General features: G+C 43.1%; 1 protein-coding gene across 12 annotated transcripts in view; it reads left to right on the forward strand.

Annotated features, from left to right (window-relative positions):
* Positions 1-8,381, forward strand: part of LOC135910677 (putative ankyrin repeat protein RF_0381) — a 48,947-nt gene extending 40,566 nt beyond the window's left edge. For 8 of the 12 annotated variants that reach the window (XM_065442784.1, XM_065442759.1, XM_065442743.2 and 5 more), the window contains 5 exons: positions 2,185-2,308; positions 3,772-3,881; positions 3,955-4,056; positions 4,128-4,208; positions 8,137-8,381. In XM_065442784.1, the coding sequence (XP_065298856.1) occupies positions 2,185-2,308; positions 3,772-3,881; positions 3,955-4,056; positions 4,128-4,208; positions 8,137-8,352 (633 nt within the window). In that variant the 3' untranslated portion in view covers positions 8,353-8,381. Of the gene's footprint in view, positions 1-2,184; positions 2,309-3,771; positions 3,882-3,935; positions 4,057-4,127; positions 4,209-8,136 lie in introns of those variants that run through there. The other 4 variants (XM_065442727.1, XM_065442752.1, XM_065442775.1 and 1 more) reach the window with 3 other exon arrangements.
* The last annotated feature ends 4,261 nt before the right edge of the window (positions 8,382-12,642 follow it).

Genomic DNA, 12,642 nt, shown 5'->3' on the forward strand with positions numbered 1-12,642 from the left:
CTAAGCCTTCTCGACTATTCAGTCTTTCCTGTGTTCAAAAGCACAGCTTGGTCTATTCCGCATAGGAATTTGACCTCTCTTCATCAGGCGCTAGAGAAAGCTTGGAATGAAACAAAGAATACTGCATATCCACGCAGCTATCAATTCATTTGTGAAGTGGCTCAAAGGTTGCATTTGGGTGAGAGGCGGACTTTTCGAAAAGTAGAATTGTTATGTACATTGTATAACATGCTATGTGCGCATAAAGGTGCTTTTTGTTACAATGCAGCGTGAGCTATTTGTGGGTGTTTATATGAGTGTGGGAACTTGTGCCACACCATGTACTTCTTTTGTTCTCAAGAAATTGAGACTTGAAAATGTAATTATAGAGCCAACAGCTACCTAAAAAGCAAAAAATGTGAGACACAAGGTTTTCATGCAGTACTCCTTCAATGTCAACAATATACCTCTGAGATGATGAATGTTGTTCCAGTACTGTCAATCACACAAACCTATACTGGCTTCAAATACTGAGATGAAAAGGCGAATGAAATGGTCTAAGGCTGTTGAAAATCCAGTGACAAAAAATTTAAAGAAAAAGAGAACTGTATGTAGAAATCGGCACCATCCCTCTGTGGCCACTTGGGGATGAAACATCCAATGTTCAGGGTATGTCGTTCTGAAATTTGAAACAATGCCAGAGTGTTCCGAAAAAGGTGTACACTAGGAGATGGGTTTCAATCTGGCTTTACGTGTTGCCACTGGCTATCACCATTTGTGGTGCTGCCAAGCATTTCTTTTTTTGGGAGGGAAGGGGGGGTAGGGGGGGGCTACAAACTTGTGAGGGTTGGCTGAGTTAGAATGGGCTAGGAGGAAGAGGGAAATTTGGAAATATCTTGGGGAGGGGGTGTAAGGCTTCTCATGGGGGGCAGGGGTGAGGTTAGGTGGATGTGTACGAATGTGTGTGTTGTTCTAGCACAATTTTTACAGCCATGGAGTTGTTGTTGGTGAAAAACCCTTCATGGGTTTCTTGCAAGATCTGGTAAATGATGAGAAACTGTTTGTACTAAGCGAATGTTTGCTTTAAACAGAGCTACTTTTATATGGGTGGCTGCATATGAAATGTTTGTTGTCTGGAGTATGGGTGGTAAGCACGTTGACAGTTGGTTTTTCCTGAAACTGAATGACCACTCTGGATGTTTGATGGATATACAAAGCTCTTACTTCAGAATTTCTCATCGATATCCATGGGGCATATAGCAAAAATTTAAAGACATCCCACAAATGTCCGAAAAACCAAAGTAGATGTGCAGTGACCATAAATTGATCACTTCAGATGCTTTTCCTAATTTCGAATCCTCCTCTAATAAGCTATTCTTTTACATGAGCTGTCTTGATAAACAGACAAAATGCACTTTATTTTCTAACCACTGCCTCAGCCATTCCCACACAGTTTTACTAAAAATGCATTGATGTAGAGCTTTTGATGACGGTGACTTCTTGTGATAAAGGCCAAGACAGGAAAATATGGTGCATTTGGCCAACCACAAGTGCTTCAAAAAGCCCAGTAGATGTGTCTAATGATCACTTTGGTAGGAACTATGTTTCCCTAGCCAGTGGCAATGCTATGCCATGCCAACAACATGATTATCAGTTTCCACAAAGCAGTCAATCTAAAGACATTATGACCATCCAAACTGAAATTCAATGTTTGCAATTGTTCCCAGTGATTTATAGATATAAAAATTAATGCAAAAATTATGATGCACAATATTGTAACACCGCACCGGAGGAGCATGGAAGAGGAAGAAGAAGCGGTGCAAGGTTTTTGGGTGATCAGCTGTTTCGAACCATCCCATGTCTTCTCTACGCTTTTCTCTGTAAATAAATCCATTCTACATCCGTAACAAGTGGTGGAGATGCTGTGTACTGGACACCCTGGACAACCCAGTCCTACAAGATCTTCGAAGAAGCAGATATGTGGCTGGACTACCACCAGAGCCAACAAGTATGGCCGATCACCCAAAAACCTCACGCCGCTTCTTCCTCTTCAACGCTCCGCCAGTGCGACGCATTTTCCTTTGGGGCTTTAGTTGAGCTCAACAGATTTAGTTGAGCCCAAAACTAAAACATTTAATCAACCAAAGTACAAAAGTGGAAAATTGTGCTGCTTTGGTGGTGCTAAGCCTATGTCATTGCTTTCAGAAACAGATTGCAGAACTCTCACGAGCTGTTGAGGACGGAAACTTTGAAAGATTTGAAGAATTGAGAACATACAGTTCTGCAGTGTTCAGAACAAATATATCCTGGGAAGCATGTCAAAAGGCAAGTAGCTTATCATTAATATGTGCGCTATTTTGTCTCAGCTGCATTCAATTATACCGATACCAAATTGCCCCTCATATGGAGATAAGCAAGTTTTTACAATGCATCAAAGAAAACACTGTTGTGCCTTCCTGCACATATCAGCTTGAATTTTCATAGCAACTCCGTTTTGTTTCTAAATTGGTGCAAGTGGTGACACAAGTTTAAAATAAGGCATTCAGGACCCAGCTAAACATCAATTATATTGGATGTTTTACTACAAGCAGAGAAAGTCGAGACCACACTTCAAATATTATGTCAGTAAATAGAACTGCTTGAAAACTGGAAAAAGAAAAACTTCTGTTTATTAGATCACAGATTACATGAAGTTATTACTCATGCTAGCCAGTATTATCTGCTTGAATTACTATCCTGCAGTAGTCATTGCTGAATATGGGATGTATATGTACTGGTAAGAGTAGCTAGCCATAACAGCTAGAATGATTCCACTGAAAACTGCTGTCAAACTCGTGGTATGCTAGTATTGGATCCCTGGAGCAGTTTTAGCCCAATTACGCCTTCATAGACCCATGTTTCTTTGGTGCACTTGTTGTTAGGCCACTGTTCCTAAAGGGGGCCTGAAACCCTTCTTGAAACTGAACAATGTCATATTGGAATAAGTGCAAATATGCCTTTCAAGAAATGTTTGAAAATGGCCCAATATGAAGAGAGGTATAAAGAGTGCAATATTCGCTTTCCCAGATCCCCTTCAATGCTCAGTTCCTCTCGGATGGGGTGATGCTGATAGCAGTGTTCTATCCATCACTCCTTTCTTCTTTCCACAGTTCTTATAATAGCCCTTAAAAGCTGGTGTTTGACACTCGAAAGGGAATGGTGACAGGATGGGCATTTCCTCCATATCCTAAATGATTTGAAAGGGTGTGCGTGCGTGCACCCAATGGCTGGAATCTAACAGCTGTTATGCTTCTTGTAATGTCATCACTGATGTTGCCTAAGGGGGAGAAAAAAAAAGAAGCAATGGGTATTTGGAAAATCACATAAAAGTGCAAGTGATCTGTTGTGCTAAATGTAGGTTCCCAACTGCATGCTACAGAATAATATTTGGCTTGCATGATCTCAGCAGCATTGTCTAGAGATCGTGGATGTTGTGTTATCATGCTTAAAAAAATGTTTTAGTGTAGTAGACTTGTTGACTGCAGACCTTTATATGATTTTAATCATAGAAACCCATTTAAATCATAACTAATGCTTTCTTTTACAAAAGCAGAATTAATGGAATCTTGTTTTACTGTTGCACAAAAGGCGACTCTTGGCCCCTTTGAAAAATTTTCATATAGTTACAGTTTTGAATGAGCAATACAGCTGTCCAGATTGGACCCGAGCTGTCAGTGTAAAGCATATTGTAGGTTCTCTGGATGTTTTGGTATCATCAAAGCTGTTTTAAGAAATTTTGTGGCTTCCAGGGAGATGGCCAGCCACTTCTCCATAGAGCTGTGCTGTTCAACCGTCCCCATATTGTAAAAACAATTTTACACAATGTTCCTGCTGGTCAGTCTGTGGACACCCTCTTAGATCAGGTAGGTTCACTGCTCAAATTGACATGTTTGCTGCCTCTCTTATCAGCCCTGCAGCTGCCGGTATTTTTTACAGCATCACCGCACTGCCCTCCACTATGCCTATGCCATGCCTGATGGCGATCATTTAATTAAGCTCCTCATGAATGCTGGCTGCTCTGAGCACACACTTGACAGGGTAAGCTGCTCTGACTGAACACTTCTTTTGTACAATTTTTATTTATTGGGAGTGCCTTTTTCCTTCTCCAGAAAGGAATGGAACCATTAGACTTCAAGATGCGTTGTGGGTCACCTGCGATGGAAGCACTACTGAAGCATATACGCTGTAAGGTAAAACATACCTCTTTCATGCTTTGGTGAACATGTTCTTTCTATGAGCACAGCTGCTTTGCCAGATATGTTGGAAAGTGACATAACCTAGGCCATAAATAGGGGAGGTGTTATGGCATTGGAACACCTTAGACTTTTTTTTATTGCTGATATTTTTAGTTCTGGGGAATCCCGTGAACATCTTTTGTTTATAACTACTAACTAAACACTAATAACCAGTATAATTATTTGTCAGAGTTGTCACTTATTCATGCTAAAAAGGTCATATACTAGCATGATCTTTAAAAAAATGTTTGTGGTTTTGCATGCCAGAGCTCTAGTTATGAGGCGCACCGTAGTGGGAGACTCCATTAATTTTGACCACTTGGGGTTCTTTAACACCGAAATCTAAATACCCAAGCATTTTTGCATTTCGCCCCCATCGAAATGTGGCGAACACAGCTATTATGCAACTCTTCACTTGAGCTCAGCAGTGCAATGCCACAGCCACTGGGCTACTATGCAATGTCACAACCTTCCAAGATGGCATCTGTGGGCTTCTAGATTCTGTCATTACCCCCTCTGACAACCACAAATGTGGAAAAGTAGTTAGTCATCACAGTCAAACCTCGATATAGCAAGCACGCTACAAGAAATTATCGGCTACAATGAAGCAGTTCCGAAATATTTCTAATTTATATCAGCATGCAAGAAATATGCACTTCAAATGAATATTCGATATAACAAAGGTATTTTAGTGTCGGATGCAACTTCACGATAACGAGGTTCGACTGTATTCAATATCAGAAGTGTGCACTTAAGTAAAAATGCAAAGGCCAGTGTATTGCTGTGCAGTAGTGGGGCTTCAGTGGCTGCTGTTCATTTATAGACGAGAAAACCATGGCCAGGCGGCGCTTAGGCGGCGCTACTGCGCCTCCTGACAGCGCCCCCAATGTGGAAGCGTCAAGCCGGGCGGTCGCGCCGTGGCGCAGTCTCCGCTTTGTTTACATTGTGTTGTCCGCGCTTTTCTTCGCTGCTCGTGCTCACGGCGTTCCGTTTTCGACGGCAGCAGATCGCCTGCTTGCGCAACGGCCATGCAAAGATTGCCGTGCGGTTTCAAGAAGGCTGCCGACGCCGACAGCTTTTTTTCGTGGCGGCAACCTCACGATAGGGGAGCGTCTGCTTCCGAACGTGTACGGCGTTGCACAAATTGTGGACGGTGATGTGATAGTGAAAGCCAAGTGCGTGTCACAGGTGTCCGACAAGATCGTAGACGACGTCGAGTTAGAGGTGCGCACCATGTTCAGAAATTTAGCCACTTTTATTTCAATTACAACATAAGTCACACTGGCAGCAGGAACTTCTGTTGTCATACTACTCAATGACTGCAGATCCATTGCGCTGCTTCCTGACGGTTCCGTCACTTCACAAAGGCATGTTCTGGAGTCTGTTTCACACGTGTCTTGCCGCTGCTCAAGAGCTGCGTCGCTGCAGTAGGAAAGCACATGTCCCGGTGGTGCTGACTGCTGAGAAGACTGTTGTGATTGCCACTGGTCTGTTTGGCGCCGCTTCCATCTGCATCGCATATGAATGAAACAGTATGTGTGCCTATTTGTTGTGGGGATTAAATTACTCCCAATAATATGTTTGCAAAGGTAACGTTCCTGTGATTGTGTGCATATATTATTCTACAAGAGTGGTACCACTACAAGTTATGATACTTGCACACTTAGATACTTCGAAAGCATGGGCAAACAACAAACATAACGCGCACGTCTCGAGCGGCTGCTTTCCGATCTGCCGCTTCCCGACGCACGCTACGACCGCGGCTTGCATTAAATACGGTCTGCTACCACACAAAAGGAGCGCGCGGCTCCTTTCGTTACCTGCACAACTAGTAATTTAAGTTGCAGCGTTTGGAAAAGGGAAATAATTCTCTTGAGCTCGTCCATGCCGATCGCGAGGGAAGGCACAGTGCAATCAAATAAATTCGGGGGTTCTAAGTGCCAAAACCATGCCAAAACCACGAAATCATTATGAGGCCGGCTGTAATGGGGAGTCTCAGGAATAATTTTAACCTCTGGGGGTTCTTTAACCTGCACAAAAATCAAAGCACACGGTAACAAGGCTGTTCTTGCATTTTGCCCCTATCGAAATGCGGCGGCCGTGGCTGGGAATCGAGCACGCGTCGTAGAGCTTAGCGGCGCAACACGCCTGCATTTACCGCTAACAAACGGTGGATGCCACCACAATTCAACAACGCGACACGACTAAACAAACAGCCGTGCACTAAAAACAGGCATATGACTATTCCGCTTTCAATATATTACACGCGAATGCGAAAGTATGAGGCTTACTTGACTCGGCGCACTGCAGTTATCCATGCTTGTCGTCTGTCCTTCTCGTACCACTTCCCAGGAAATTTGTAGAACTTCACGGGCGGCGTACGACCTTTCGTGTTTTCGAGGCTGCTGTGGCAATCAACAACACATCAGTATTGCGTGCTACCTTTCCTGGCTGATGAGGTCGCACTCGGCATCGCAAAAACCACGCGCACGAGCGCTCCCGCCGTACAGAACACAGGCGCGCGCTAGCGCAGCGACGACCCTCCAAACTTCCATCGGTCCGCTAGGGGAGCATTCGGCGCTGGTGCCGCGCGGGCAAACTTTAGGTTGCCTCGTCTATAAAATGAAGCTTTTGAGTTGCATGCATAATTTTTTGTACAAGTTCAGTGAGCACACTGTCTTGATTAGGTATTCTAACTGTTATCCTCTTTGCACTTTGCATTGAGCTAGTCAGTGTGCCAGGGATGTTTTGCAAGTCTTATGCAGGACTTGCAAAAGATAGCATAAAATAAATCCACTACATTAAAAAAAATGTACTATTATTTAATACATACCTTTAGCTGTTTTCACATAATAGCTTGATTGATGATGATTGACTGATTGATGATGGGCCATTTTTCACATTCCTGACAGTTTTCATAAAGTAGTACAAATAATGTTGACTACAGGGGGGGTATATAAGTGTCCACCTAGTGGAGCGCCCACTGTACCAGTGAAGCAGAAGAGACTAACTGGGGAGGAGGAGGAGGAAAAACGTTTATTGAGCTCTAGAAAAATTTGATGAATTTCATGCCAAGATGGTGTCCTCCATCTTCTTAGCAATGGCCATCTGCCCCTAGTCCAGGGCTCCGCTGGCATCTTTCTCTTTCTCGCTTGTACCCCAGGCCAGCCTATCGGCACTGCAGCAGCAGCCTTGCAGCCGAAATGGACATGTCCATTAAGTGGACGGTTAAAAAATACCCCCTCCTCAGCTTTTTTAATCCAAGTATAGAGGACAGTTTGGTTTGTGCACATTACAAAGTATATATTTACCCATATATATATTACCCATTCTCCATGTAATGAGGAGGGAAGATGGTCATTAAGGGTTACAGACTCGATTTCAAGGGAAGGGAAGTGTAGCAGGGGGCGGCAGGAAGTTAGGTGGGCGGATGAGATTAAGAAGTTTGCAGGGACAACATGGCCACAATTAGTACATGACCGGGGTAGTTGGAGAAGTATGGGAGAGGTCTTTGCCCTGCAGTGGGCGTAACCAGGATGATGATGATGATCACCCATTACCCATATATTTCTTTGCAGGAAATTAATGTCTAATTATGGCCTATTTCTATATTGCCAGCAGTTTTTACAAAGAATCTTCGAGCTTTTAAAATTTGGAAACTCATTATATTTTGGGCTAGAGGCTTGTTCCCATGCCCAATTAATCAGTTTCCAGAATACGAGATGAATATGAAACTCTAATGAGTGCCGATATTTAGAGTCCTGGAACCCCAAGTGTTGAAACGTATATGCACACAGACGTGGCACTATTTTGCTTTCAGATTTCCATTTCTTAGATTCTGTTGCAAAGAATCACATCTATACTACAATATTTCATTTTTTAGGTACCCCTTGAAGAGTCAAGGATATGGAATTCCAAAAACCATCATAAAAAGGACTTGCCAAAGTGCTGTCAAGGGGTCGAATGCAAATTGCCCCTTCTACCACCGAAGCAGATCCATGCAACTGGGTGTTCCTGCCAAGTTGGTCATGTGCCAAACAAAAATGCAATGCAAGGCCAAATTGACCACCGTGACACTAGCTGGTGCACCATCTTGTAACATAATTAAATTTTCTATATTCAACCAAAGGCAAGTGTCAAATTTGTGCTGAAATGAAACTTGGTTTTGTGCTTGTGCTCCTCCTACATTTTATGGACCATCTTCATTATTTTGGAAATAAACACAGTTACATTGCAATATGAATTTTTTTTTCATACAGGTCTCTATACAAAGGTCACTAAGAAAGTATTGCAATGATCTTTTTTTTTTACATTTGCTCAAAATACTTTACACAACAGTCAATAAATTGATGCATCCATTGGATCAAACCAGCCCTCCCATGTTTCTTCCCATATTTCTTAAGGAAGCTGGACTTAGCATCATCCAAAGTCCCAAGAAGTTTCTCCTTGTTGGAAAACCTTTTTCCTTTCAGCGCGTTCTTTACGTAAAGGAGCAATGCGAAGTCACATGGAACAAAGTCTGGGCTGTACGTAGGATCCTCTACCAGCTTCAGCTTAGTAGTTGCTAAATAATTCATACAAGCTTTATAACAGTGTAAAGGTACATTGTCAAAGTACAGAATTAATGTGTCTAGTCATGAACCTGGATGGACGTTTTTTGGTGCATTAACAACTCTGGGCAGACATCCTTTCAAGTACCACTTCACTGTGACAACCTTCAGTGTCTAGCATCATATGCTCCATGACACTTTTGATAACAACAAAAATGGCAGTTTTGCCCAAATGTGAAGCATTGAAAGTGATAGCAAAGTTTAGTGTTGTGCTCAAGGCGTCTCAGAAAGCTCGCATGATGACGAGCACGACCAACGATGTTGCAGGTCTTGAATCTTGATGGTGCATGAGAGTGGCATTAGTGTCCAAAGAAAGGATTAGATAGGTTTACCTAGACGTACCGTACATTCCACTAAGACCAGTGTATGCTGCAATGCTAATGTGTGTATGCACAGTGCTCATGCCAGCAGCAAAAGCTGAAATGCTGCCCTGGCACCGACAGAGCAGACTTGTGCATGTTAAAGAAGAAAAGTAACCGATTACAGTAACAGTTAATAATTACTGTCTCACGAAAGTAATTGAGCAATAACTAAAAAGTCATCAATTACTTTAACATTACTTTCCTCCTCCATACTTTTATTAACATTGCACAAATACAGTCAATCGAACGAGCTGGCCTGGCTCTTTCAATATGTCCTGTACAGACCTTCACGTGTTGTTTGGCACCATAAACAGGCACCTAAGAGCTGCGCTCTTAGGTGCCTGTTTTTGTGGCGAGCGTCGGCACTGGCGTAACCAAGCAAACGGAACAGGGAAGGATGCAAGAGGGAACGCAGAACGCAACGGGGGATGAAAGATGTGAGGAGGAAAGTGGAGGAGGAGGGCACAGCAAAACAATTAGGCAGAAAGCGGAGGAGGAGGGTATGGCAAAAGTGTGAGAAGAAAAGCGTAGTGCAGCTACAATGACTACAAGATAGCGCCAGAGTAGCGCGTGTCGTGTGGGAGGTCTGTCTGCGGTCGCTGCTGTGAATCACACCCATGCATCATCCATGGGTTGCCTCTCGTATCTACAGATTAGCAAGGCAGTCACGCCACACTTCACTGCATTTGCAATGTGCCACACGAGACAGATTGTCTGCACCAGCCAATATATCACAAAATGAAAACGCATATAGACCTGCACTCATATTTCACATTAGGGAATATCTTAATTATCGGTGAATTTTTACAAATTTTCTTCGGTAATTTTCTGTTGTTTTCTTGTGAAGCCATCTGCTGTGACACTGAAAGCTTGCTCGATATGCTAGCTTGAGAGAAGGGCTGTATTGTAACATACAAACATCTTGATCACAAAATTATAGTTACTCAATGTCTCAATGCTCATGTCTGGATCTTCTATGAAGCGCAGGGCTTCATTGTTGCTGGGCTATAGGGGGAGGCGCTCTTGCCTGGGCCAGTGAAAAACTGAAAGGTCATTCATAGCTTTTTCGTGGCAACAATGTGCAATGTCATAGAAGAGCCACTTCAATTTGTCACGCAACATCTGGTGGGCCTCCTCCCGATGCCCTTCACTCGTTTGCCATTTTAGACTTAAAAACCTAATTTTAACGGATGCAAGCAGATGCTCACATTCCATGAAAAGGTGGCCAGATATGTAATGTAATTTAATATAAAGCTGCATGTTATTCAGCGCCAAGAATACTGTTTGTGTTACAATCACAAAAATTGGTGCATACAAGTCACACATGTCAAACAGAAAGAAACGCATGCATTTGACCAAAAGCTTGTCTATAGCAGAGAAGTCACAGACTGCACTAAGTGAAGAATATAGCAGCAGCTCTTAGCACCTGTGAATGCTGCTTAAAAGAGCTACCAAGAGCGAGAGAGAAAGTATTATCATATGAGAAAAGCTCCGACGTCGCCAAGAGAAGTACACAAATCTGAAAGCCTGCCATGTTCAGGTCATGGAGGTGTAGCTGCAGGATGCCGATTGTGGAAAAGAGATAATTCATGTACATGTTTCAATACATTTGGACACTAGTTCCCGCCAAAATCAAGTGCTAAAAGCTGCGTCCCCTGCTATAGCTTGTTTCTGTAAAAATATAACTGGTTACTAGTAATAGGTTACCGAAGAAAGGAACTGAATTACAATGAGCATTATCGTGTAAACAAAGTAATTGTTAAATAAGAAAATTACCAAAAGCGTAATCAACCACAAGTAATTTGTTATATACAAGTCTGTGGCAGAGCTTCGTCGCTTTTGGAGTCAAATGCACTGCACATCTTGGAGACCTCCTAACCCTCTTCACATGGGCCGTGCGTGTACATCGACACCATGACAGCATGACCAAAGGCAGTGACACAAACGTGCCTTGAGTGTCCATATAAGTGCTATCACAATAAAAACGGTCACCATTCTCTTTACAGGTCTTGGTTTTCATACAGGCACAGGTGTAGTTTCGTCTTCAAAAACACAGACTTTGCTCTGGGCTCGTCATAGTACAGCCAGGTTTCATATCCATAAAACAAGCTGCACCATCTTCTCGTCAATCAATGCATGAGGCACACAAAGGGAACATACTATTCTAACGTGAAGGTCTTTGTGCAGTGCACAAATACAATAAATTGCTGGTGCAGGACTATTCAGTCTCCTTTATTTGGCGTAAGGTCACACAGCTGTCTGCCTCCAGCATCTTATGCACAGGAGCGATATTCTCCTCTACGACATGCAAAACTGGGCACCCTAACCTCTGAATCTTCCACATTGAAATTTGTCCTCTGGAACTCCCAATACCATCTCAATATTGTCGCGCAGCGAGGACAATTACCACCCAGCACAGGAGTCATTACTTCCAGACACTGATCCATATTAAAACCATGTGCAAAGTTGTAGTGAGAGATTGCTGAATATTCTGCTGCACCGTGCTCTCTAAAGTATTGTAGAACTATGCGCCTTTCCTATTCCTAAATCACTTATCATTTCACTTTCAACTGTGAAGTATTGTGGGCACTTTGTCCACAGCTCAGAAGAAACTAAATCACGGGGCTTGTGCTGGCACTGAAAAGCAATAACGTCTCGACACATGTGCAGTTGCAATGACATGTGGCCATTGGCTGCATCGTTTTGCACAACTTTCCTAGCGACTTTTGTACTGCACCTATTGCTGGTACTGCTCTACAGTGGTGTCTGGGATCCTGCCTCACAAATAGCACAGTGCTGTCTAAACCAGTTCTAAAATTCATGCTAGGATAATGTGCAGTTGCAGCCACATCTGTGCCTTTGTAGGTTATGAAAAGAGCTTATTACCCACTAAAGTCATTAATGACAAGAACTCGCACATTTCTGCTTGCAGTTTACACACTACATGCTTAAGCACTTCCTTCAAGTGCTTGAAGAGGTCGTCATAGATCACAATTGGGTGTGTCACTTCGTCACTTGGCAGATCCAGAGTGGGGGGCACATTTCTTTGACTGCCTTCACCTTTGGAAATTCTTTTGTTCTGCCATCCTCGTTCAAGGGTTCAGCCCATTTCATATGCTATGAATTATAATTACAGCTGCAGCAGCCATAGAAGCCAGTCCTGCACAGCAGCAGCGGTAGAGTTCAGACCTAATGGAAATTTTGCGGCGACACTGTATTTGACCAATGGAAGCACGGCAGCAGGGTGTGACATGTTGGAATTACATGTTCCAATATGTGAAACGAACCTTCCACAATAGTGGAGCAACACCGCTCATCGGGTTGTTTCGCACAACAGAATTGCAGCATGTGAAACATGCTTTAGACAGCATTGGCTGTACTGCCAACCACACACTTGGTTCTTTGCTTTTCACTTTG

Source organism: Dermacentor albipictus, chromosome 1 (genome assembly GCF_038994185.2).
Source record: "Dermacentor albipictus isolate Rhodes 1998 colony chromosome 1, USDA_Dalb.pri_finalv2, whole genome shotgun sequence".
Lineage (NCBI taxonomy): Eukaryota > Metazoa > Arthropoda > Arachnida > Ixodida > Ixodidae > Dermacentor > Dermacentor albipictus.